The 27,996-nt window shown below is 44.6% G+C and overlaps 1 protein-coding gene across 4 annotated transcripts in view; it reads left to right on the top strand.

Annotated features, from left to right (window-relative positions):
* The first annotated feature begins 1,181 nt into the window (after nt 1-1,181).
* Nucleotides 1,182-27,996, top strand: part of RPRD2 (regulation of nuclear pre-mRNA domain containing 2) — a 41,556-nt gene continuing 14,741 nt past the window's right edge. For all 4 annotated transcript variants that reach the window (XR_014163470.1, XM_081891297.1, XM_081891296.1 and 1 more), the window contains exons 1-3: nt 1,182-1,498; nt 25,671-25,800; nt 26,890-26,990. Coding sequence is in view for 3 of the 4 variants with exons in the window: in XM_081891297.1 (XP_081747423.1) it covers nt 1,222-1,498; nt 25,671-25,800; nt 26,890-26,990 (508 nt within the window). In the remaining variant the exon portion in view is untranslated. The remainder of the gene's footprint in view (nt 1,499-25,670; nt 25,801-26,889; nt 26,991-27,996) is intronic.

Raw genomic sequence — 27,996 nt, 5'->3', positions numbered from 1 at the left:
TAGTTTGTCTACCTATGCAATAAACAGAACAATTGTGCTGTTTCATTGTTTTCAAGTTATTGCAACAAACTGACACAATAGATATTGGCGTATTACCAGTGTAAAAAATGCAATGCGATACAACACAGCCAGTAAATGTATTCGTATTCACAGGACTCCTGTAAAATTAGCAAAGATACATCATAACTGTGATAATCTATGTTAGAAATGTAAAGAAAAGGAAGGAACATTTTATCATATGTGGTGGACCTGCCCCAAGGTGAGAGACTTCTAGGAAAAGATATACTGTATAACGAATTGAAAAAAATGTTGAAATATACATTTATAAATAAACCAGAGGCCTTTCTTCTTGGAATAACAGGTTTGGAATTGCCCAACAAAGATGTTAAATTATTTTCGTATGCCACAACTGTGGCTCGTATTCTGTTAGCTAAAAAGTGGAAAACCCAAGAATTACCAATGATAGAAGAATGGCAGATGAAGATGGTGGATTTTTCGGAGCTAGCCAACCTAACCGGAAGAGTCTGCGACCAGAAGGAGGAGGAGTACCAGGAAGATCAAATTGAATTACTTAGTTAAATATGTTAAGTTAAACCAACTGAAAACAGCTTGCAGATACTTAATTGGCATAGGATTTTAAGTTAAGTGATGAATTAATATGTTTAATTTCATAATGTGAAGATCTAAGGATGTGAATGTTTAAGTTAAATTTTGCAAGAAAACCGTTAAAAGGACATGCAATGAAATTCAACCAAGGGGAAGCGAGGAAGTCACTTAACAATGTTAATAAGTGTAATTTTCAATGAGGTTATGATTTATGTTTGTCTTATGTGTTTGTTTGTTTATAATGCCGTGAAAACCAATAAAAACTTTTTTTGGGGGAAAAATGTATTCGTATCCATAACGCTAAATGCGCAGCTGCCATTTAACTATGACCATAATCGATATCACCTCGCCTCCTCCCTTCCCCGCCCTTCGCGATGAGCTTCCCGGGGAGAAAAAAAAGCTCCGCCTCGTCCCGAGTGCGCCTGCGCGCTGGAGAGGAGACGGCAAGCGAGAGAGAGAGAAGCGCGCTCGAGGCGGGCGGGCTGAGCGCGCGCACGTACGCTACGCACGCACGCACGCTCCGAGACACGCTCCCTCCCTCGCGCTCCCTCGCTCTCGTCCCCCCTCCCCCCCCTTCCCGAGCGGCGTTGCTTGTGCGACCGAAGGGGAGGGAAGATGGCGGCCGGCGGCAGTGGCGGCGGCGGCAAGGCCTCCTCCTCGTCGTCGTCGTCGTCCTCCTCTTCTTCGTCGTCGTCCTCCGCCGCTGCCGCGGGCGGCGGGGGCGGGCCGGCCTCGTCGTCGTCGTCCGGCCCTCTGGAGGCGTCCCTGGACAGGAAGCTGCAAGGGGTGACCAACACCATGGAGTCCATCCAGGGCCTGTCGTCGTGGTGCCTGGAGAACAAGCGGCACCACAGCACCATCGTCCACCACTGGATCAAGTGGATGCGCAGATGTGAGTGCGCGGGGGGGAGGCGGGCGGGCGGGGAGGGGCTCACCTGAGGGGCTCGAGGGGGGGCAGGGAAATGGGGGGTGGCAAAGGTGGGATACCTGGCGACGCCTCCTCCGTCACCTTTCAACAAAGCCTCGCTCGGCCGAAATCTCCCTCCCGCCCGGATAGACGCGTCAGTTGTTTTATTTTCACACACACATGTATTTGTATTTTGCTGTTTTAAACAGGGTTTCCAAATAGCTGCTTTTAAAAAAAAAAGTTATTTTTGCATGCGGTTGTCTTGAGCTGGCGTTTCTGTTATGTGCCGCTTTTTTCTATGTGGCGGTGTGGGATATACCTGGCATCGCCGCCACCGCCTCCCGCGTTCTTCTTCTTCTTCTTTCAAGGAGCCTTATATATATAAAAGGTCTTCCTCCCACTTGGTATCGCTCCCCGATCTGAATTGGTTTTTTTACATGTTCTGTTTGAAAAGGTTTGCCGCTGCTGCTGTTTGATTAAGTTGCTTTTGTACGCTGTTGTTGTCAAGGGCTTTTATAAATGTAGCTGTTTTTTATATGCTGTCTGTCTGCCTCTTTCCTCTCTCTCTGCCACCTTCCTTTTTCAAGGAGCCTTCTAAAATCTTCGCCTCACTTGTTATCTGTCTCGGAGCTGAATTGATTTTTTTTTTAGTGTAGGCGCTGTTGTTTGGAACTTTACCTGTTGTTTTTATAAATGTGACTGTCATATGTGGCATAATTTATGGGAAATTGCTCCAAGATGCTTCCTGGGGAGCAGTTCATAAATAAAATTATTAATAATGATATCTATGTGTAGATTTGCTTGGTGTTTTATGCAGGGCGCGATGTTACTATGATGGTGAAGATTTTACTTGGCTTTTTATATCGTATGCATTATTAATATTTTTGTGATGATGACCATTAACGTTATTATGTTGAGGGTACTCATCCTGTGTCTCTCTGTGTGGATTTTAGTTGGTAGTTTGTAATTGTTGCTATTACTGTAATTATTCATAGTGCTGTCGTATCTATGTAGACTAGCAGTTTATAGAGGGTGCATTACTATTACTGTGATTATATTTCTCTGGTAGTAGCACATGATGCGTACAGTATTTATGTGTAGATTTTATTTGGAAGTCTATCCAAAGTGCATAATTAAGGTTGCTATGATTATGATTATTGATGCTACAACAGAGGCACCATCTCAGTACAACATGTAGGTTTACTTGACAGTTTATAACGGATGCATTATTAGTAGTATTGCTGTGATTATTATGGTGCTGCTGCTGGTGTGTATATCTTAGCTGGTAGATGTTATTTTATAGTTTAGTTTATAGTGTGCATTATTTATTTAGCTGAAAGACAAGGATTTGTTTAGACAAGTGTCAAATGCTTCCACCCTGCTTCCCTCGGGGTAAGGTAGTCCTTCAGAAGTCCCTGTTTTGGCATTGTATTAACAGTACTATGATAAGCTACGTTGTGGTGGTTGAGGATAGTGTTATGTGCAAAATCACTTTGTAGAATTTACTTTTCATTTTATACAGGGTGCAATATTACTGTTACAGTGGTGGTAATGATGACTGTGGTGGCAACGATTATGGCAGCGTGTACAAGATATGCATAGTTTGCTTGGCAATTCGTGTAGTTTCTTAATTTTGCTGTGGTGTTTGTGCGTACACAATATCTGTGTGAATTTGACGCAGCATATTATATAGGGTGCACTGTTACTGATATTCCTACGTTGATGATGAGGCCAAATGCACTATATGCTTTCACTATGTGTGTGTGTGTATAATCCATCAATCAGTCTCCTTTATTGGCATAGAAAAAGTTCATCATATACATGGATCAGAACACTTACCCAGAGTTTGGAATGAGGCACAGTGTGGTGTCTTCATCACATACGGTTTATTTACACATATATACCACCTCAGACCACGATGGAGGGGTTCACAGCATTAGCACCCCAAGACGGGTCTTGCTTCCCCCATAGCTGCAGCCATGGGTGAATGAATGAATGAATAAATTTATTACGGTCATAGACCAGAAAAAACATAAAAAAACAACAATAGTTTACAAAGGGAATAATGGTGTCAATTAAAAATTGTGAAATTATACATAAAAGCAATACACATATGCACACACACCCACACACACACGCACATATACGCATATATGCACTACAGTGTATGTATAGACTTAAAAAATGGGGGGGCTTGTCCAGGGGTCAAGTCTTTTACTTTTTTACAGCTAATGCCCTCCGCTTGATCGCAGCCGCAGAAAATTTGGCCACTTTCAGTGTTACTTCTGGGTTTTTATCTCCTAGTAGGATTTTCAGCCGCTGAGATTCAGATCGACCTGGAGATTTCTGAACGATAGGGGAGATAAACAGTGACCTAATATCCCCGTAAAGGTCGCAGTGTAACAACACATGTGAAGCCGTTTCCACCTCTTTCAGACCACATGGGCAAACTCGTTCAGCATAGGGTGTGCCCTCGTATCTGCCCTTTAGTAAGGCAGATGGCAGTACATCAAATCTGGTAAGGGTAAACGCCCGCCTGTATTTTGCGATTTGTAGATCCAGCAAATATGGTGTTAGATTAAACCCTTTTCCATAATCTTGGATAGCTGGATATTTATCTATCTTGCTCATATGGTCCTGAAGCTCTACATCTCCTATTCGCTGGCTCACCATCCTTTTAGCCTTTTCAAAACCTGAGGCTATAAGTTCTTGTGGGGAAAGCCCCAGGCCCTTCAATTTTTCATAAAGCGACAATCTCCATTTAGACTGGAACGGGTCTATTAGAGTCAATGGAGCCACTCCCACTGGGAAAAATATGAGTTTTAGCCAGAAGTGAATCTTCAGGATCCATATCCTGGCATTAATAGGGAGTTGACCTACCTCCAGCCTGATGGCTGTGTTGGAGACACAGGTAGGTAACCCTAGTAGGGAGCGGTAAAATTTGGTTTGTACAGATTCCAGGGACTTGAGTTTTTGACAATTAAATATCTGGGTGCCATACATCAATTGTGGAAGTATTTTTGCAACAAAGACCTGGGAGGCAGCAGGAACATATTGACCTCCTTTTCTGTAAAAGAATCTTATGATAGCTCTGGAAGATCTTTGCGCATTTACAATGGAATTCTTAATCTGATGGCACCAAGATCCCTTCTCATCAAAAATTATTCCAAGATATCTAAAAGATGTTACTTGCTCAATAGGTTGGTTATTAATTTTCCATTTATGTCGGAGTTTTCTCTTGGAGAACACCATAATTTTTGATTTAGTGTAGTTTATTATTAGGTGTTCAGCTTCGCAGTACTCTGTAAGAGCTCGTAAAAGTTTTCTTAGACCCACACAAGAGAAGGAAATAAGTGCCGCATCATCTGCGTACAAAAGGACTGGGATTGGTATATTATTTAGGTTTGGGGGATGAGTACTTGCTTCCTCCATCTTTCCGACTAAGGAGTTTATATAGAAGTTAAATAGAATAGGGGCAAGAACACAGCCTTGCTTGACACCATGGAAACTTTGGATTTCCTTTGATAGGTTCCCATAACGGTCGCATCTAACACGGATCCGAGTATTTTCATGTAGTCTACGGATAAGAAGCAAAAGACGTCTATCGATGTTTGTGGCATTTAATTTTTCCCAGAGTCTGTGCCGGGGTATCAAATCGAAAGCTGATTTGAAATCTATAAAGGCTACATAGAGGGAGCCTCCTTTCTTTGAGGTGTATTTCTCCACTAGATGTTGCAATACCAGTCCTTGGTCTAGAGTTGATCTATGTCCCTGAAACCAGCCTGGGCTTCCTTTAGGATGTGCTCCTGTTCCAGCCAGTCCGCAAACTTTTCACGTAAGTGAGTTGCATAAAGTTTGCTAATGATGCTTAAGAGACTGATTGGTCTGTAATTGGCTGGATCAAGTTTACAGCCTTTCTTGAATATGGGAACGATGATTGCCAATCCCCAGTCCTCTGGTATTATTGCTGTTTGATCTATGCTGGTGAATAGGGTGGCAAGGACTGGGGCCCACCAGTCAATATTGGCTTTGAGAAGCTCAGGAGAGATATTATCTGCTCCCGGGGCTTTTCTGTGTTTGAGTGCCTGAATAAGCCTCCTGATCTCCGCAACCGACACCGGAGGCCACTCATCACCTGCCGCACACTGTATTAGTGGCTGTGTCAAAGGCAGAGCTGAATATGAAGATTGGAAAAATGCCTCCCAAGTCCCTGCAGGTATAGTGTACTCCACTTCTGAGGAGGTAGATCGCACTCCATTTGCTACCAGTCTCCAGAAGGTGGCCGAGTCTCTCTCTCTGGATGCATCTATTAGGCATTTCCATTCTCTTTTCTGTGCCAGGAGTTTTTTGTTTTTGATCAAGATTTTATAATTTCGTTTATCTTCAAACCAGACCGTGGGGAGTTGGGGTAAATTGGCAGATCTATAATTCTTGTATTTTTTCAGTAAGTTTAGCTTCATGTCCTGACATTCTTGATCAAACCAGGGTTTGGAGTTTTTATATACTGAGGATTGCCTACTTGACCTGTTCCTTTTTTCCTTCAGGGAATCTTGAAGGAGTGAAATTAACTCCTGAAATAAATTTATCTTTAATTCATGGCTTGAGGAAGTTATAAGGTTTTCTCTCTTAGTGAGGAATTCCTTTGAGCATAGCCTACTTGAAATTTCCTTATGCAGTTCATCTGTCCATCTGATACGAGAATATCTGAGCTCCAAAGCTGTAGGGCTCGAATGTTCGATTTTCTCAGCGCAGGATAAATCCTTTCCCGCAGCTACGAGTGCACTTAATGGCAGATGGTCACTGTCTAAGCGCTCCTCCACTTTGCATTCCAGAACTTTGTTTTGAAGATCATACGACACGATTATATAATCAATTGTGGAGGCGCCATTGTTAGATATAAATGTGAATTCTCCGACCTTCTCCCCCTCTGTACGGCCATGGGTGCCTGCAGAAATCAGGCTTGACTCTCCCTGCATTTCAAGCCTGCAGCATTTCCTGCAGCTTCTAGCTCACATCACTCAACCCTCAACTCCAGCCTTCTGAGGGAGGGAAGCCCACCCATTTGCCTTCTGGTCCCCTTAGGGACCCATACTTAGCGGGCCATTACCAGGCTGGCCTGGCTATTCCAGCAATTGAGTCCATGCTCAGACATACAGCCTACCCCACCTCCATACTTGTGTATCAGGGAAGATGTGAGTTGTAGTACAACAACTTTGGTCTTTGCAACAGCCCTGCACGGTGAAATAAGAATGGAGAGAGTAGATGCAAGGGGGATTGGGTGGGATTTCCTGCCATTGTTTGTGGTTATTGGTATGTGTAAGTGTAATGTTTGGGGAAGGACCTTATTGTAGAGCATCTGCTATGCATTCAGAAAGTCCCAGGTTCAGTCACCGATATCTCCAGGTAGGGCTAGGAATGGTTCCTGCCTGACACTCTGGAGAGACACTTCAAGTCAGTCTAGAACAATATTGTGCTAGATCAGGCATGTCCAAAGTCCGTTTCGGGGGCCTAATCCGGCCCACTAGTCAATTTAATCTGGCCCCTGTGGTAGTTTATCTCCTGGGGTAAAATCCTTAAAAAACCCTCAGTCCCCACGGCTCTTCACTTCATCAAATCTGACCTTCTTTGGAAAAAGTTTGGACACCACTGTGCTAGATGGACCCACGGTCTTGCTCAGGATAAGTCTGCTTCCTCTGTTGCCCCTAGATACGGATTTATAGAAAATCACATCTATGTGGGTGCAGATCTCACTTGTTAACTATAGCTTGTGCATCTACAGATGAAGGGTGATATACAAATTTAGTATAACAGGTTTAGTATAACACTTTACCAGGTCTTTATGATAAGAATTATTATGATGGTGATTCTTGCTGCTGATGCAAACATTTGGGATTGGTGCAGTGTACCCACTTAAATATTTATGCAGAGTGAATGTTCCTTGGTGCTCCTTGCAAGGGTCCCTCAAGGTGGGCTGAATATGAAGGGATTGCAAAGCGGTGGTGAGACCCTCTGCTTTATGGCCAGTAAGGCAGCAAGAGGACAGTGGGGAGTTAACTTCCTCTACAGGGGAGGAGAACAATGCGCTGTCCTCCTTGGAGGAAAGGAGTGATAAAAATGCAATAAATAAATGGATAAAATAACACAAACTTTGGCATTCCCCACTTCCCCTTCAAAGCGTTCAGAGGCAAATATGTAACTTCTGCCTTGCAGCAATTCTTTTTAGTGGGCTAAGAATGGGGGCTCTGGGGCAGTTCAAAGGGGTCTGCAATCCGTACAGAGGTGATTGGTGTAAGGGTGATGTTTAAGGCTGCTATCCTGCACCTGTGTTTCTTGGAATTAAGTTCAGTTGAAGCCAGCGGGGCTTGCTTCTGAGAGAGGGTCTGTGGTATGGCAAGCAGGCTGATCAATGCATCTGAAGAGGCCAAAGGATTCTGCTTGTATTATCTCGGTGACCCATGTAATAACTTTGCAAAGAGGGCCAAAATTTGCGGGGGTGGAGTGAGTTCCCACACAAAGTGAGGTGGGCTTAGTTTATTAGCACCCATGCACTACATTTCAATAGTATAGAAACCCTTTGCATACATTAGGTCAAAAGGATGGGTTGGTCTGCCTTGGTGCAGTAATACTTTTCAGATGTTTGAAGTGATGGTCTGTACAAAGCTGCGGTAAGGAACACTTAAATAACGGATTCCAATCCTTTTGATGAAGATTTGGGAAGGAGGGTGCTGAGGCTGAGTGAGTAGCGGCTTGGTTAGGGCCACCCAGCAGCTTGGTGGGTGGCGTGAGGTTTGAATCTTGAACCTGCTTGGTTGTCCTGAATATTTCCTAAGATAACAGGCAGCTCGGGGTAATTAGAGAAAGTGCCACATTCTCCTATTGTTAGCCCTTATATGTGTCATATTACCCCTGTAATGTAGGCTAAGTTGCAAGAACTGGGTTGTTGTGGTTGCTCAGTGAACCTCCTGCCTGAGTGGGAATCCAGTATCTTAGATTTTATTGCTTTGGGAAATGGAAAACATTGGGGGTGGTTCTGAATTGAGAGCACGGCATTCAAGCTGTTGACTTCAGGTACAGAATGAGATAAGTAGAATGGATGTAGGTGACTTTTTAACAATAATTCTAGATGACAAAAAACTCTTATGTTTTTTATCTGTCATGAATTGCCTGGAGTGTCGCTGAACAGCAGGGTGCTAAATCTGCTTTTGAAAGCCAGCAAACCTTCCTTTGCTGCTGCTGCTGCTGTTTTCAAAAGCAAGTTTGACTGTCCTGTGTTCTCCCCTCAAGTGCATAGCTAAATCTGAAGATTGGACAGTGTACAGGGATTCAACAGGCTGGCCAGTAAATAAACCTTTCCCCTCCACTTGAATATTTGCAATTAGCGAGCTGGAGGGGCTGCAAGTAGCCTTGCAAAGAAGTCTATGAAAGTTGCTAGGCTTGTGGACCATCCACCCATAATGCCTTATTAGTCACTGTTGCCTTATTAAAAAAAAGAACAATCTTGTAAATCTTCCCAGCTTGCCTCAAGGCAGTCAATTCCAACCACAAGTTGCTGGGCAAGTGACAATTGTCAAGCCTGTATTAATGTTTGTAAATGTAAGGAGTTGTGTGTGTATGCGTGTGTCCGTCCGTCCATCCGTCCGTGTGTGTCCTTCTTAGCCATCTCACTTCCACCTCTCTCCTAACATACTGGATTGTGAGCCCTGTCTGTCCATATTTAAGTAGAGATAGAGAGCCTATGGCCTTCCAGGTGTTGTTGGACTCCCATCTCCCTGGTCATCCCTGACCACTGGTAGGGCCAGTAGGAACTTAGGAAGCTGCATGAAACTGGGTTAGACCACTGGCCCATCTGTCTCAGTACAGTGGTACCTCAGGTTACAGACGCTTCAGGTTACAGACTCTGCTAACCCAGAAATAGTACCTCAGGTTAAGAACTTTGCTTCAGGATGAGAACACAAATCGTGCGGCTGCAGCGCGGCAGCAGCGGGAGGCCCCATTAGCTAAAGTGGTACCTCAGGTTAAGAACAGTTTCAGGTTAAGAATGGACCTCCAGAACGAATTAAGTTCTTAACCCTGAGGTACCACTGTATTGTCCACACTGGCAGCAGTTCCCCGGGCTTTCAGGCAGGAACTTCTAGTCCTACCTGGAGACACCCGCCATCAGGGCAGGGACCCTCTGCACTCAAAGCAGATTCTGTACCACTGAGCTATCCTTCCCCATAAGTGCAACATCTGGAGTGCCTTAGGTTTGACCTGCCGGCTGGCTCAAGTCCTCAACATGGTTGTCCAAGAAGAGCAGGATTGCTGTGATATCTCAACCACTTTGAATTTCCTTTCTGTGAGCAAACTATTTCAGTTTGTCCTCTTGGATAATGCTTAAGCCCCCGGGAAGCTTGAAATGTAGGTTGCATTTTCAAGCAAGACTGCTCACCTCTGTGTATTTGGCTGGGGCCTAGGGTGTATCTGAATCTGTCTGATCACAGAATTTTAGAATTGTAGAGCTGGAAGGGATCCCGGGGGTCATCTCGTCCAAGCCCCTGCAATGAAACAGAGGTGGCCCTTATAGGAATTGAACCTGCAACTAGTGATGTGAGGTGAGAATATTTTCTGGAGAATATTCTCTGCTAGAAAATTCTCCGGAAAATATTCTTCACAAACTGTAAATTTGCGGTTAGTGGCAGGCTTAGTGATTAACGTGAGTCATTCAGGTTGAATTTTCAATTTCAAGTTTAGTGAAAAAAAAAATCAAAGAATGTGAATTCACTGCATAGCCCCATTGAATAAAAGCATCTGTACAATTTTTGGTTGCCGTTTGAACAAGTTTACCCATGAATAAGCATGTATGTTAACTAATCATATCATTTTCAGTGCATTAAAATGAATATTCTCCTATTTTAAATGAAAATTCTCTAATACCTATATTCTCATTAATCGAGAATTTTCTCCAAAAGATTATTCTCGAGAATTTAACATCGCTATCTGCAACATTGGCGTTGTATCAGCACCATGTTCTAACCAACTGAGCTAACTGCTTCCTTCTGTTCTGTACCTGCAGCTGAGCTGAAACCTGTTCCTGTGGGGCAAAATATTGCCTAAGCTGTAATTGCAGCAAGATAAACCCCAAAAGTGAGCAACTATATTGGTGCAGTCAGTGCTGTATTCTAAAGGAGTGTATTAGACAGTTGCACTTGGCTTGCTTCCTACCGATGAAGGGAAGGAAATAAGCCAAGGCAGTAATATTTTACTGGAAGAACTTCTGCTAGTTTTAGGAATATGCAAATCTGAGTTACAAGCCAAGAGTGCTTCGCTAGCCGTGAATGCACTTGGTAGTGTTGAATGTTGGCTGCTTAGGGATGTTCTCATACATCTCTTTTGCAAGGATCAGCTTCTGAACTTGCAGCAGATCACATACTTATTTTTCTTTTCTTTTTGTGAAACGTAGACTCCTGCTTGCTCCCCTCATAGTCTGGAGGTGCATGGTGGGTTATCTGAGAATCCCTGAGCCAGTCCTTCACGATAATTTTGGTTCATTCACACTATCTTTCCAGACCTTGTGACAACGGCGTTTGTGGGACTATTTCATAGGCGGTCTCTGTGAGAGTCCTGATTGTCTATGTATTATGTGAAATCTTTCCATTAATTAGAAACTGCAACTTTAGGAGTTGCGGTGAGATACGGAAAAGGCAGTTGGGTGTAACAAAAGTCTTGAAAAGAAAAATGAAGTTTGCCTATCAAAATCCTAATGAATTGCAAAACAGCTGTTCTTGGGAGTTTGTGATCTTTAAAATGAGATGTTTCCAAAGAACACTTACTCAGTGAAAAGGCTTCTGGTGTGCACACAGTGGCTGAATTCACACATAAAACTGTGCCATAGTTTGTTCAAGAAGCCACGAGTTGTCTTTTTAGATGCCACACAGCTTATTTCTCCAAAACTGGTTCATTTTTCTCCTCTTGTACCTTTGAAGCTTGGTGAGCATCTGTGACAGGAGGCAAACAAACCATGGCTAAGCTTGGCTCAGAACAAAGCCATACGGTTTGCAAGCCAGCCACACACGATGGCTTCACACCATGGTTTGTTGCCACAAAACAAACCATGGTTGGTCTGCCAGGTTGTTCAGAAGTTTCAACCAACCACCATTTGGCTGTAGCTGAGTGTTAGAGCATCTGCTTTGCTTGCAGAAAGTCCTAGGTTCAGTCCCTGGCATCTCCAGGCAGGACTGGGAGAGATCCCTGCCTGAAGCCATGGAGAGCTGCTGCCAGTCAGTGTAGGCAGTACTGAGCTAGGTGGACCCCGGTCAGTGTTCAAAACTCCCATTGTTCTAGGCGCATTTTGCAGCAGGAAATTTCATTAGCGTGAGAAGTTTCTGAGCTCTTGGTGCAGTACCGCACCTAAGATTTCAGATTAAAACTGCAGATTGGAAGGAAAGGAGGACTCTTTTATGTCTCTACACTTCCAATTACTCTCTAAAGACTGAGGAAGAGACCCTCTTAAGAATATTAGAGGGGTGGGCAGGGGAGGAGTAGACCATGTGAAAAATGAACATGAATTTTAGCTGCAGTTCATTCATTTTCAGCTTTGTATTCTTGCTATATAAAAGCGCATCTAGACATTCTGTTGTTGTGCCCATAACCTAGGTTTAAGGTGCCATTTAGCTCCTAGCTTTCATATCTCAGTTTCTAACACGGACCCCAGTGGGCTTGAGTCAGTTTAAGGCAGCTTCCGGTGTTGGTAAACACACCATGGCTTGCTGATTCTATCTGAGCATGGACAGAGAGTTTGGTCTCAGATAGCCTTCCCTAACAGTCCTGGTTTCTCCCAGAGATTATGGGGTTCAGACTCCCACCAGTCCCAGCCAATACAGCCCATGGTCAGCGATCATGGGAGTTGTAATCCAACAACATACTTTACAAAGACTGATCTGGGGGCAGGGGTAGCCTTTTATAGAATCGTAGAATTGCAGAGTTGGAAGGGAATGCAGGAATCTCGACATTTTGGTTCTCATACATGCTGCTTGCATGCCAATCCCACACTTAAGGATCAGGTCTTATTAGCAGCACCTACTGAACATGGAGGCTCCACCATTGCCTGTACTTCTCTTGGTTCTTCTGTGGACTCAGCCTTGAGCAGATTCTTTTTCCACACTCCTGCAAACACCTGGCTTGATTTCTAGGTGATTTTTAAAAAAGAGTTAGCGTTTGTCAGAGACCTCGGGAACTCCTGGGACCTGGTTGCTGACGCACAAATTGTACGCATGAACCTAGTGGAAACGTGGAAGCACCTGCTTGTGCCAGACGGTGTGTGATGGTTCAGCTCCTCCTACCTCAATGCCAGCAATACTATACCTCTCACACCGGAGGAACACCCTGATCCCAGGCATTGTTTTTCAGAAATCTCATTCATTTTCATTGAACACCTGCTTCAAGAAGCTTAGAATTGGAGGACACAGAAGTTGCCCTTCTCTGGTTTCTTTTGTACCTCGGAAGAGAGGAGGGGTAGCAGAATGGTAGAGTAATCTATGGGCTGGTTTTTTCTTCCCTTGCAGAATTGCCCATTGCTGCAAAGCTGCTTTAGAAACTTCTGGGTCTGGTTGTAAATATTGACTTAAGTGTCACAGGGAAAAAGGGAACCCGCCTGTAGAAAGGATGTTTGAATAATGTTTGTTTCTGTTCTCCAAGCCAAGAGACAACTCTGCCTGCCTGCCTGCCTGCCTGTCTATTTAATTTATATCCCACCATTTCCCCAGTGGAGCTTGTGTTGGCTCACGTGGTTCTTTAAAGGAGTTGAGGGTGAATGAAGTCTTGCTCGCCTTCAGAGTCAGGGATTTTTTATACGTGGAAGGAAATAAATGGATTGACTGCTATTTCCAAACTGGAAAAGACACAAGGAGACCGTGTATGTAAAAAATTGGACAAGCTTCTTGTTCACATGGCTGTATGTAACAAAGCCTTCAGGTTTAGCCAAATGACTCATCAATTGGAATGGAAAGGTTGCTACTGTTGAAATGTGTGACCAGTCAAAGGACAACAAACCGGGTAGCTAGTTTTGAGCTGTATGTGTGAACAATTAAATGTGGAGCCCCCCCAGGGGATGCTCTGATTTCTCTCTTATTCCTATTCCTCGTCTTCTACTTCCTGAAGGACTTTTTCATAGATAGAATAATTGGAAGGGTGATATACATTGTTAGTCTCACACACGAGAGTATACCCAATGTAATCAATGGCCTTATGCTCAGAGGACAGTTGACTTAGTTGGATGTCAGTAGAAAATTTGGGAAACACCTGGAGGGGGGAGTCTATGACAACAAAATGATAACTATTTTGGGATGATGAGCGAAACAGTTTCTAAAGCAAGGTTCTATTCAAAATGTGTAGTGTAGAGGTTCTTAAGTAAGATCTCCATTTTTATTTTTTTAAATTCCATTAGTTGTATCCAACTAGGTTTACTCAGAATAGACACCTTGAAATTAATGGACCTAAGTTAGTCATGCCCATTAATAGCTGGTTACAATCCTTAATCTATAGGCAGCTTCTCGAGGGAGCTCCCAGCATGTTAGCAGCAACACCCGTAATAATTAAATAATAAAAACACCATATTAAAACATAGCATATCTAAAAATCATTAAAACAATGGATAAAAACAGTAGCAGGCTAAATAAATTTGTAAAAACAGCCTGCTAAGACTTTAGCAGCTGCTAAAGGCTTGTCTTCTACAATTTGAAGATGATACAGTTACATTCCCTCCAGCCACTGGGTAGCACTACACTTTGTGACTCTCTTATCTAGTGCATCTTCCTAAATTAACTCCTGGCTTTCCTGATATTGCCATGTTCTTCTTTGCTTCAATTCTCTACCTGCCCGAGAGCTTGTGTATTTTGTTTAAGAGCGTATGACCAAAGCAGGTCGCAAGCCAGAGGTTTCTTTTCTGAGAGATGGGGAGCAGCCATTGCTTCTTTATCCTAGAATCCCAGGTGTGCAACCTGAGATCTCAACACCTGGGAGGGACTCAGCCTGCAAATCTCCATCTCAGAATGGAGTCTACATACAGGCTGACCTCACCATGCAACAGCCCACCTAACCTTTCCTTTAAAAAAAGAAACCCTCACCCAGTCATGCCCTACCTTGTGTAACGTTATTTGATGAAGAGTTCTGCAGTGCTCAAAAGCTTGCCACACTTTTGTGCTGCATAATAAAGGTATTGCCTAACTCTGGACTTTGGAGTTTGCCAGCTTTTTGGTGCTTGATGTTTGTTGAATGGGAGCTAATTAATACCTTGAAGATGTTTCTTAAACAGTCTGTGAAGTTTGGAAGTTAGTAGGAGGCTAGATGTGCTTCTGAGCCAGAGCAGAACTCAAATTTTGAGTGGGAGAACAGGGAAAAATAGTTTGGGGATGTGAAATAGCCAGCAAGAAAGATAGTGCTGCATTCTTCAGCCAATGGAGCAGCAGCATTTGGAACTGATGCTGTTCATTTATCACTTACTTTGCATTCTTGGACAACACATTTTGTCAAAATGACCTCTATGCGGTTTACATTAAAGCAAAATGTAGAGTTAAGAATCACAAAAATGGCAAAAGTATGCAGTTAAAAGCCAACAATCAGTATAAAATGCAGAGGCTGTGTGATTTAGACATTTGCAACTTCCATACATTTTGAAGCTGGGGTGGGAGTGAAGAACAATTTTGCCCACAGGAATTTTGGAAAATGATAGAAATAAATCAGATCTAAGCTTTACTATATTTCTAAGAACACCAGACCCTCTTTTTTTAATGCATTTCTGGTCCATTTGGGTCCCTGTGTTTCTCCCTGCTTAGGACAGAGGCACCAGACAGTGTCGCTAGCAGATGTTCTCTTTTGCTTTGGCAAGATGGGAAAAGCTTGGTTTGTTTGCCTTGAGGGGCTTAACTCTCCCAGTGGCCGCTGTTCACACATCAGGATAAGCCAGTGGCACTGGTCTTGTGGAACATCAGGCGCCCACATGGCCCAGGTGCCCCCACTTCATTTCTGCCTGGCACAAGCAGGAGGAATAAGCTAGCAGTCACAGTTAAGTTGGCTTCCCAACAATTCATGAACGGAGGGTCCTGGCTTGTTCTTCTCTAACAAGCCAGGATCCCCAGCCAGCCTTAAACCAAGGTTTGCTTGTCACTTTTGAATCTCAGCTTGCTTCTTGCACTGGTGAAGAGAGAAGTGGGAGCGATTGATCAGTGTTCATGACAGTGGTGTAGGTTTTCTGGAAAATGCTTGGTTTGCAACAGAAAATGTCCTATTGCCCATCTAATTTAGCATGTTAATTTTGCTCTGTAATTAGTAAATACAGTGGTACCTTGGGTTACATACGCTTCAGGTTACAGACTTTGCTAACCCAGAAATAGTCCTCCAGGTTAAGAACTTTGCTTCAGGATAAGAACCGAAATCGTGCTCCAGTTGCGCGGCGGCAGCGGGAGGCCCCATTAGCTAAAGTGGTGCTTCAGGTTAAGAACAGTTTCAGCTTAAGAACAGACCTCTGGAACGAATTAAGGACTTAACCCGAGGTACCACTGAAAAGCTAGAAACTTTGAAACAGCCAAGCTTGGCTAATAATCGTGTTTGCAGTTGGCACCTGTGCTGTGCGTTCTTACTATCAAACTTCAGAAACGGGAAGTTTTTCTGTGTGTGTGTGGGACCTGGCTTTGTAGAAATTTCTGCCCTGCATCACTTGGGAACAGGGCACTCATTCCCCAGAAGCCAAGAGTATGCAGTTCTGGCTTATTATCATGACATGTGAATACAGTCAGTACCTACAAAGCTCTGCTTACGTGGTTCAGCCAGGATAAGGGCTGGCAGCAGTGGGGAGCAGGCATGAGAATTGAATCAAGGAGGTTCCCTCCCCTTTTTAAGCAGCCATAGCATTGAATTGGTGATACCCTGAAACATTACAGCTTTATCAAAAAGCCACTGGATAAATTTCCGTCTGGGCTGCTTAACCATAGCAGACCACTTGTCGATCTTTGAGAGGCTGCATCAACTACTGCCCTAAAGGTGCAGTGAGCAGCCACGAATTTGTTACAAGAAAGTCTCACCTTTGAAGGTCTGTTTCATTCACTGCTCCTTTCCTGTTCTGCGCACAAATTGCATTTCCCAAGGCCCTGTGTTTTATGGCAAGAGGTTTCAAGTGCTCTCTTCCCAAGGCCTCCCAGCCCCACGGCAAAGATCAAGTGGCTTGTGTTTGTGCTGAGAGCCTCCCTCCACACCCATACCCACACCCACACATGCGCTACACAGCTGTTTCCTATCTCCAGATGTGTAAAATCACCGCTGGGTTGCTACATCTTCCTCATCCCAGGCACAGGGACAGAGATGATGAGTTGGGGAGATCCTAGGAAATTTCTAGAGATTCTTTTAATTACTCCACTCCTGTTTATTCCCATTGGAACAAAGGTGAGGAAATGAAGTTGCCTTGTTCCCCGGAGCAATTTTATTGTGACTCTTGGGGAGGGACTGGAAGGCAGTACTGCTTCTGAATACAGTGGTACCTCGGGTTAAGTACTTAATTCATTCCGGAGGTCTGTTCTTAACCTGAAACTGTTCTTAACCTGAAGCACCACTTTAGGGGCCTCTTGCTGCCGCTGCGCCGTCAGAGCACGATTTCTGTTCTCATCCTGAAGCAAAGTTCTTAACCTGAAGCACTATTTCTGGGTTAGCAGAGCCTGTAACCTGAAGCGTATGTAACCCGGGGTACCACTGTATTAGTTGCTGAAAACCAGAGGAGGGGAGGGGGCTCTTGAGCTCGGGTCCACTGTGAGAGTGAGATCCTGAACGCCTCTCCTCATATTTCTGGGTTCACCTGCTGAAAAGCAAGGCTCCTTCCTTGATTCAGGGCTGGCTGTGTGGAGCGGGCACATTCCTTCTTGGGCTCCTCGCACAGCTGCCACATGAATCCCAGATGCGTTAATTCATCCTGCAGTTGTGCCAAAGGACCTGGGCAGGGAGGGTCTCCTTCTGCTAAGCCAGGGCCACAGAGTAGACCCCTAGAGTGTGCTTGGCCACCAGCAAGTGGGATGTGTGGGGTTTGGTTGGTGTGTGAACCTGGTGCTTGCAGGAGGCCAAAGAAAATATTTGTTTCCAGCTTAAGGAGCTGAGAGAAACGGAAGGGACGGAAGGAGGGTGTAGGTGGCAGGAAGGAATAGCAAGAGGCCATCTTTATTGTCTCTTAGTGCAGACTCGCCGCCCACCATGAACCACCATTGGCAGCAGATACGTTCTTTGCTTATTCTCTTTTATTCTCTTGTTAATTATGTTTTAAATGTGCAGTTTATAGTTGACTTCCTTTGCTAATGTTTTCTTTTGAAATATCTTTAAGATATTTATTTATTTATTTATTTATTTTGGTTAGCTATTGTCAGGGAACTGCCATCGGAGCCAGAGGGAGAGGGAGGGCTCCAGAGGGATTCCGGAGAGCATCCCCGGAGGGAGAGAAGCAGCTCATCTTCTGGGGAAGGAAATCAGCGTAGCACCAGTGGAGAAGGGGGGCAGATGGGGGAATCGGCGAGGTGGCTCCATGACTCCTCGCCGGGGACCAGCGGGGAGAGCACGGGTCCTCCGCTGCCCACACCCTCCCTGCACAGAAGGCTTCCGCGCAGGGAGAGTAGGCGGAGACTAGGCATCAAAGAGCTTCTTTGCTGGAAGAAGTTCAAGAAACGCCCACTGACGGATTCTGCCAGCGATTGAGACAGCCACGGGCGAGTGGCTGTCCGGACAGAAAGGGTTCACTCAGGCAAGCCAGCCAGGTGTGGTGCCGATTTACGCACGAGCAACCCCTGGAACCGTTACAGCTATGCTACATTAAATGTGCATTCTGCTGTTGACCTCTTTTGCAATGTTTTATTTTGAAATCTTTAGGATAATATTTAGTTTCCTGTTAAGAATGTATACTTTACTTGTTGATTTTCTGCAGCAATGTTCCATTCTGAATTGTTTTATTTGATGTTTTAATGTGTTGTAAACCGCTCTGAGATTATTATTTTTCTGTTGAAGATATAAAGCGGTATAGAAGCGAAATGAATAACAACTGGGGGGGGAGGGGGAGAGCTAAAAGGCGGCAGGGCTGGAAAAATCATTTCAGATTCAGAGGGCCCAGTGCTGAGCATTTCAGGAGCTAGTCCTACACTATTGTGGATGCTGTAGTAGCATTCCAACTCAGCCCCTCACCCTGGCATATTCTACTGGCTACGATAGAATGCTTCTTTCAAGGCTGATTTTAGCAGGTGGAGGGGAGGAGCCCTGTGGGTGCTGGAAGGGGGCTCTGGAAGGCACATGTATGGGCGCCATGTGGCTGCCCCCCATCCTAGGCAGTTCTCTTGCTGCTGCTTGGATGCCAGTTGTCTGGGGTCTTTCCCGCTCCCCACAGAGGGGCAGCTTTTAGAACTAGTGTGGCCAGACCTGCCCCTTGTGGGTGGGTGAACGAATGAACGAATCTTTATTTGCATCAGCCGTCAGCCATAGCAATAAAACAATACGAAATACAAAGAATAGAAATAAAAAGTCAATTATGTAAAATACATTTTAGGGTTTTGAAGCCTTGTGAGTCGTTGTTGAGTACACACAGATGGCAGTATATCTGAAAGCCCTTGCCCCCACCCAGAAGGACAGGGAACTTTATTCATTCTCTTTTGATTTTGCTGCTCCATTCAAGACTTTGAGCCAGGGAGCGTGCTTGGTGCATCTTGTTTTCTCGAGGGAACAAATACTGGGTGAGAGTTTTGACAGAGGTGGAATCTTGGTCAGACCTTGTGCTGTTTCTGCATAGCAAAGGGAGAGAAGATTTAGGAGGTGGGATGGGGGGGAGCCTTTTCTGAAGGAAAAGGAGGCTTCCTGCCTTGAGCGCAGCCTTGCATTGACTGTTTTTCAATGTCTCCTCTGATCTTTTGTCTTTCTTTCTTTTTTGCATTGGACAATTTCTTTAATGAGCATGATAAAAAGCTCTTTTTTTAAAAGCAAAGGCTTTGCAGTCCTGTGCACAGGTACTAAGCAGTATTTCAAGTGGGATTTCTATTTATTTCATAACATTTATACACAGCTTGATTGTAAAAAAAACCTTAAAGTGGTTTACAACAAACAAAACATTAAAATCAAAAGTAAAGAGCATGGGATTGTGCTATTTGGGGATTGTGCTATTTGGGGAGGGAATACTTTGCCATATGTTTCTGGACTCCTAGCAATTGTGGCCAGTGGTCAGGGATGATGGGCTTAGAGTCCACAGTCTGCATACCTCCAGATTAGGGAAGGGGAAGAATGAAGTGATGAAACTTTGCTGCAGGTCTGCTTGTTTCAGCCTGGACGTGGAACTGGGCACAGGGCGAAGCAGCATTTGAAGTGGCGGGGGTGTGTGTGTGTGTGTGTGTATGTGTGCTAGAAGCTAAGCTGGTGCCTTTATTGTCCAATGAGCTTCCGGGAGCTGGTGGTAAACCCAAAGGATCAAGGAAGCTCGTGATCTTCACACTCACATAAGAAGTCAGTCCCTTGGTTCAACTGGCTCAGTGTTGTCCACTCTGGCTGGCAGCAGCTGTCTAGGGTTTCAGGCAAGGGATATTGTCAGCCTTACCTGGAGATGCTGGGGACTGAGCCTGGAACCTTCCACATGCAGGGCATGAATTCTGTACCACTGAGCCATGACCCTTCTCCCGCTTGCCATTGCCAAGGAGCCCTGTTGCATCTTCTTTGTGTGTTTTGAGATAGCAAGAAGCATCTTTCAAGTCCCCGTGAGACACATGCATGTCTTCTCAGGCTCAGAAGTTACCCTCCGTGAGCTCTGTGTATGCCCAATAATGTTTCTAGCCCCTTTTTGCTGTCCTTCATAGAAAGAGGAGGAGTAATTCTGGGCAGGCTGCTTTTACCCACTGTTAGTAAAGGGTAAAGGGACCCCTGACCATTAAGTCCAGTCATGGCTGATCCTGGGTTTGCGGCGCTCATCTCGCTTTATTGGCCGAGGGAGCCGGCGTACAGCTTCCGGGTCATGTAGCCAGCATGACTGAGCCGCTTCTGGCGAACCAGAGCAGCGCACGGAAACGCCGTTTACCTTCCCACTGGAGCGGTACCTATTTATCTACTTGCACTTTGAGGTGCTTTCGAACTGCTAGGTTGGCAGGAGCCAGGACCGAGCAGAGGGAGCTCACCACGTCGCGGGGATTCGAACCGCCAACCTTCTGATCAGCAAGTCCTAGGCTCTGTGGTTTAACCCACAGCGCCACCTGTGTCCCTTACCCACCGTTACTGATCTTCAAAAAAACCCCCTTATAAGCTTCAGAGGAATCCCAGGGTTTGTAGAACACCTGGGATAAGCTGAGAACAAGAGGTGCTTGTTAACAAGAGTTAAGACTTGCTGTCTAATTTTCTACCCTCTTAAAAAGGAGCATCTTCCAGTCCCCAAATTGTGCTTGTCTTTCTAGTAATCGCTGCTTTCTGTGGATACCATGACATTAGGAAGTCTGTTTGTTACAGTGTAGGAATCTGGCCTTTGGAGTGGCACTGAGGGAAATTGAGCTCCCTCCCATTACGTATCAGGGCAGCCAGCATCTCTTACTGTCTTTCTGGCACCTACTGAAGACTTTCATATCCCGACAAGTGATTAAGTCAGGGGAGGATTGTACCTGTCTCTACCTGTCTCTACTTGAATAAATTGTTTGGAAATACGCTTTTTCGGTTGATGTTATTTATTGTTAATGGCATTGGAGTGTTTTATGGGGAGCGATTTATAAATGACAGAAACAATTAAAATAATCATGGGTCTTTGGGTGAGGAACATCTTTGCAAATATTTTCTGCAGAATTGGAACCCTGAAATGTGACAGTACAAACTATTAAAGGCTTTTCTTAGCATAATGGGAGCTACCTATAAAAAACCGCTGATCAAACAGATAGGTCCCTTGAGTCTGTTGGCGCCTCAGCTTGACTTAAATTAGTGGCTTGAATTTTTTATTTTTTATTTAAAACCAGTCCCTGTAGAGCCTGTTGACAAAAGTATGTCTCCACTAGCAGATCTCAGTTCAGCCTGCCTTATGTTTGGTTTGAAGAGCAGTTGGCTGTCAGTTCAGTGGTAATTGCAGAATATGCTGGTAGGCCAGGCAAAAGAAAATCTGTTGTCTGTTTCTGTCTTTTGTGGAATAAGCATGCTATTTTGTGTTGTAGCTTTTTATAGTTTCCGATGACTTAGAAATAGTCTTCAATCTTTGCATATCATGAGCGTTAGAATATGGCTTTACCTTGGGAGTTGGTAGCTAATGCAAATTGGCCCTACTTCCTTCCCTTTTTATATTGCAGGGGTGGGGCACATTTTCAACCCAAGGGAGGCAGCCTTTTGAGGGCCAGGGGCCAAGGTGGCTGTCCAAGCCAAATCAGTGTCTTGTGATGCTTGCTGTTATGCAGTAGGTGGGACGTGGGTGGCGCTGTGGTCTAAACCACTGAGCCTCTTGGGCTTGCTGAGATCAGAAGGTTGGCGGTTTGAATCCCCGCAACAGAGTGAGCTCCCGTTGCTCTGTCCAAGCTCCTGCCAACCTAGCAGTTCGAAAGCACGCCAGTGAAAGTAGATAAATAGGTACCACTACAGCAGGAAGGTAAACAGCGTTTCCATGCTCTCTGGTTTCCGTCACAGTCAGGGTGGACTTGATTTAAATCACTAGTCAGTAAGACTTGATTTACTGGACTTAACTGTCAGGGGTCCTTTACCTTTTTTTAAAGACTTGGTTTAAATATTTTTTTTTTTTTACAGAAAGACTTATTCTTGCTGGTATAATCTTAATATTTACTAGCAGATGAAGGTTTCATTTTTGGAATAATAAATTTTCAGAGTAGTTTTTACAGTTATATCAAAAATTACTAATTTGGGTATACTATTAGAAATACATAGACAGGTAATTATGAAATTATTGTGAGGTTTAATAAGTTAACTGTTTATATTTGGACAACTTTTCTGCTGTACTTTATTGGAAGGAGAAAAATGATCATTTCCTTAATAACAATTTAAACAATTTATTGAACTAAAGCAATAACATTGTAGCATATGTATCCCTGTTTGTTAACTGATGTGGTTAAACTTAAACAAAACAAAAAACCTTAGACTGAGTTTTACCACACATGAAAAACCTAAAACAAATCCTTATTTCCTGATGAATAGCCTTTGGACTATAATGTAACTTAAATAGAAAAATATTTAGAAAGCCTTTTCCTCCAAAAGCATTTTATTTTAAAAATCTGATTTAAATAATAATAAAAAATTATTTATTTACTTATTTTATTTTTTTAATCATTGATTTTTATCCACCCTGATCACGGTGTTTCATTGCACCAGAAGCGGGTTAGTCCTGCTAGCCACATGATCCGGAAAGCTGTCTGTGGACAAACGCCAGCTCCCTTGGCCTGAAAGTGGAGATGAGCGCCGCAACCCCATAGTCACCTTTGACTGGACTTAACCATCCAGGGGCCCTTTTCTTTTTACCTTTACCTATGCAGTAGGCTACGTACCAGCCTTGTGCAAGCCACAGTTTTCTACATGCACCTACCTCTCCACCCTCCCATCCAGACATGTAAGAGGCGTTAATCACAACTCTGGAGCACTTTGCAGCCAGGACAGCTTGTTCCGTTTTTTAAACCTCACCGATGGCAGGAGTGCTTGCAAGCAAATAAATACTTAATTAGAACGATTAATGGTTTGATGCTGTGCAGGGTGTGCGATGGCATGGGGAAATAGGCAAGATTTCACTGTGCTGTCCTAGTAATTTTGATGAGTGTGAGAGGCTGGATCTCTCACATTTGGAATTTGGACTGGATAGCGCTGTTTCTGTTACACTGCCCTGGGGGAAGGACCTCTTTTCAGTCAGGGCTGCATTCGCTCCTGGGCAAGACCAAAGTGGGCAAAGTAGCAGTTGTGACTCCTTAACTTTTGTCCGGTGAGCTAGATTCTGTTCTGTGCTGTCCAGGCAGGCAAGAGGCATTGCCACAGCTCAGGCCTATGTTCCCGCCAGGCAGAGGCACAAGAGAGGGCAGTGGCAGACAGAGGTGGGTCCTGGGGACAGTGCTGAGGACCAGATTGAGAGGTCTGGATGCTGGAGGTTCCCACGCACACAGTGCTACAGTGAGAAGCTGCATTCTGTGCTTTTTACTTCTGTTTGCCGGTGGTTACGTTCCTTGCATCATGAGAGAGAGAGAGAACAGACTAATTTAAAAAAGCTAAAAGGGGTATGTAACCTTTTATTAGGTTTCAGGTGCTTTACATCTTGAGTTTCGTCTCCTCCTTACATTACTAACAGTATATGGGCCCAGCAAGGAACAATTGTTGCTAATAATAATAATAATAATAATAATAATAATAATAATAATAATAATTTATTATTTATTCCCCACCCATCTGGCTGGATTTCCCCAGCTACTCTGGGCGGCTTCCAACAAAATAGTGAATTTCAGTACTGTAGTTTGTCAAACATTAAAAGCTTCCCTAAACAGAGCTGCCTTCAGATGTCTTCTAAAAGTCTGGTAGTTGTTTTTCTCTTTGACATCTGGTGGGAGGGCGTTCCACAGGGCGGGTGCCACTATCCAGAAGGCCCTCTGCCTGGTTCCCTGTAACTTGGCTTCTCGAAGTGAGGGAACTGCCAGAAGGCCCTCGGCACTGGACCTCAGTGTCCGGGCAGAACAATGGGGGTGGAGATGCACCTTCAGGTATAGTGGACCAAGGCCGTTTAGGGCTTTAAAGGTCAGCACCAACACTTTGAATTGTGCTCGAAAACATACTGTCTCTCCCCTTTGAGGCAATAAATGAGATCTAGCAAAAGTACCTGCTGAACATAGCATTGAGTCAGGCTTTTGGGTTGCTTCCGGGCAGGGTATACGCAGGAGGAGCGCCTTCCGAGGCTGCCCTGCCCTCTGTCCCCAATGTGATGGGAGCGGATTGCAGCACAGTCTGTTGCACTGTTCGCATCTTCATATCAGCAGTTCAGGGACAAGACTTGCCCATCTGGCTTACAGTTTGGGAGCAGAGATCAGAAGGGCTGCAGAATGGACTTGAATGGCCCGACTGCACGGATTGCAGTAGCCCATGTGTGGCTGCCTCACTGAGGAGGGGCCATCGTTCTGCATCAGGGGGTGGGGATATTGAGCTTGGGCCGCATTTGTGGAGTCTGGGAAACCTGATGGCTCCTTCTCTGCTGCAGAGTAGGGCCAGGGGGAAATCTGTGACGGCAACAGTGGGGTGGATAGGAAAACATCATTCTTCACCTGCCCTCTGCTTTCCCCACACTGTGGCAAATACCCTGTCTGGCTGGGGGAAGATTGCATAGGTTTGCCTCCTGCTTGCCTGGATTCAGAATAGAGAGGGGCGTGTAAGTTGTTTGTAGAATAAAATTTACATTTGTTGCTCCGCCCGTTTTTGTCCCTGGCTCCGCCCACCACTCACTTGTGGCCCTCAGGTTGAGAAGGTTTTCCTGTTCCTGTTCCAAATGCTTGGACTTCCCAACTGAAGGATCTTAATCAGGCAGAGAAGGGACACTGCCAGTCAGAGTCGACAGCACTGGTCAGCTTGGTCCAAGGCAGCTTCTTGCACATCTCCTTACAAGTCTTGACTCCAGCATCCGCCCTGGCTTCCTGAGCACTGCTGGTTCTCGATAGTTGCCAAGCTGGTCTTCAGAGAGTGGCCCTGCCTCTCTGCAAGGCAGAATCACAAGGATTCATGCAGATGGTGGCCTTGTGGTTGTGTGCTGTTCAGGGTGAGAATCTGTTCTGCCAGGTTGTGGAAAGGGATGAGCAGAAACACCTTTTAAAATTGCAGGTCACATTTTTTAAATGCTCCCATTTCTGCTGGGCTTTTCAATAGGGAGCCTTTTGACCCGAGGCATGTGCTGGCTGGTGCTGAAGCGAGTTGTAGCCCAGAACATCTGGAGGGCATCAGATTGGCAATGGCTGCCCATTAGCATGCTTGCTTTACTAGTATTTGCCAAGAGAAGGTTAAAAACGCCCAAACTGCCATGCTTTGCCTAATATTGCAGTTGCATCCCACATCCATTCATTGTCGCTGATGAACTTTACAAAACACATATTTTTTCTGAAGGAAAATTAAGTGTTGCAATAATTTCTACCCTACATTGCCGCCTTATCCCGTGGCTTTACTACCAACTGACCTTCTTCCTCCTTGCTCTTTCCAGCTGCCTTTCCGCATCGACTGAACCTTTTCTACCTGGCCAATGATGTCATCCAGAACTGCAAAAGGAAAAACGCGATTGTGTTCCGTGACACGTTTGCTGAAGTGCTCCCGGAGGCTGCCGCTTTGGTGAAGTAAGTTGATGGCTTCCCCCTGCATTTCTCATCCGACACAACAAAAGTCTTTTCGTTTTGCTGCTCGCCAAACTCAAGTTGGTGTGCGGAGGAGGCTGGCTGGATTTCTTTGTTTGCTTTGTGAATGAACAGCAAGGCATGTGTGAAAGCAGGTTCTGTCACAGGGTACTTCTTAGGAAGCAGAAAGCGCAGTGCGAGGGCAGGACATTGGCTTCTTTAGGTAGCCTGTGCTTAAGTAACAACACCCAAGTGACAACACTCCTTGGCACTTTTCAGGGAACAAGACAGAAGGTCTCTGTCCCAAAGATCTTAAAATCTAAAATAATTTTGTGATTTTAGCTTTGAAGCCACAGGCTTTTGTGTTGATATTCAGCTCTGGCTGGGGCAGATGGGAATTGTAGCCCAAAAAGAAACTAGAGGACATCAGGTTGATGAAAACTGTCCTAAGGGAAAGATATGGGGGGGGGGGAGATTTTTGCCTTTTCTCAGCAAACTATCCCTCTTTGCAGGTGTTGCTTGACTGCCTTGATCTAACCCCTGGTTTTACAAGTGCAGCACTGTTTGCCGCTTTGTAAGGACAAGTTGTACTAACTGAAAGCCAGGGCGTTGCCAGATGAAAAGACACCTTAGTCCATCTGTGAGCTCTGTCAATGTGTTTGTTAAATTTGCCTATGGAAAAAACAGTTTACAGCTTCACCCTGTAGGCGTGTGTCTGTTTCATGGTAGGAATGCCCCTCCAGAGTGGAGAATTTGGGGGAAGAGACTTTAGTGAGTGGCAGATCCCTGCACTAGCATTGTAAGATACGTGCTGAGGCTAGGACTACTATCTATGTCAGAATGTGCATGTTTTTTTGTGGAATTGGGGGGGGGGGGAAATATCAGTTGTACATATTTTTGTCATTTGCCCCAACCTGTGCTGGTTGCTATCCCCACCTGCAGAAAATTATTGAAACAGAAGGTAAGGTGAGAAGCCTCCTTTTTGCATTTTATTTTAATCAGCCATCTCTTCTGGCACTTTGTATGTCCATAGAGGAGAGGGCAAATTGATTCATTAGAAACAGTCATGTGTTATCTATGTGTCCTTTTCAGAGATCCATCAGTCTCCAAATCTATAGAAAGAATCTTTAAAATCTGGGAAGATAGAAATGTGTATCCAGAAGAAACCATCATGTTACTGAAAGAAGCTTTAAGTAAGTTCTCCATTACTCTTTTTCACATCTGTGCAGTCGTGGTGATGACTTAGAGGGTGAGTGAGGCAGAGTTTGGTTTGAGATTACGAGGACAACGTTTCATCTTTTAAATCCATTAACTATCATCTCTCTGCACCTGCACAGAAGTCAGTAGTGGCATTTTGCTTAGGGAAGAGAATTCTGGACTGTCTGCCCCAGGTTGCTGTGGTTTACACCACTTGCCACTTAATTTCCGTCCTTAATTTTAAATATCCTAAAGGTTTCTTAAATATCCAGCCCTGGGGAAACCCAGCCAGATGGGCGGAGTATAATAAGAAACAATTATTATTATTATTATTATTATTATTATTATTATTATTACAGTTCTATGTGACACTGGTGAGTGATGCAGTCTTTTAGCTTGCTGGGGCAACAAAGTTCCAGTTCAGCATTTCCCAGTGGAAAGTTCATGCAGTACATTTTTGTATGCAACTGTAAGGAAACTCACTCCATGGAAGCAGGATCCTCCTTTGTCCAGACTAACCTAATAGCCCCGCAGAGTAGCATCCGTACACTGAAGCCTCACAGACGGTCATGATGTTGCACGATAAGTCCTGCTTTTGCTATTTTGACGATGCTTTTCGTCTGGGGTGCTGGTGTTAGCATGTACCATCTCCCTTGTAACCCTTGGATTAGTGCCCCAGTCAACAGACTTTTCTCACAGCAGCAAGAGATTTTTAATGTTGATTTCCAGGTTGCTGTTCCTCAGAGCTTGTTTGTCTGTGGAGCCCCTACAGTATAAATGCTGGGCTGGGTGGGTCATGAAAGTAGAATGAGTTGTGGGGAGTGGCATGTTCAAAAAGTGTGAGAGACTTCCGTATTTAATTTGCACGGTGGAATCTTTCAAGTCCATTTAAGCTGCCAGACACCCATGGACATAAGGCTTCCTGTCTGCGCTCACAAGCCAAGCGAAAGGGGCTTTTAAACTACTGCCTGCAAACTCACTTGAGGTCCCAACTCCGTTCCT

This window comes from Podarcis melisellensis (assembly GCF_964234715.1).
Source record: "Podarcis melisellensis genome assembly, chromosome: 16".
Taxonomy (NCBI): Eukaryota; Metazoa; Chordata; class Lepidosauria; order Squamata; family Lacertidae; genus Podarcis; species Podarcis melisellensis.
Note: the sequence above shows the minus strand (reverse complement) of the source record. Positions and strands in the feature narration are given on the sequence as shown.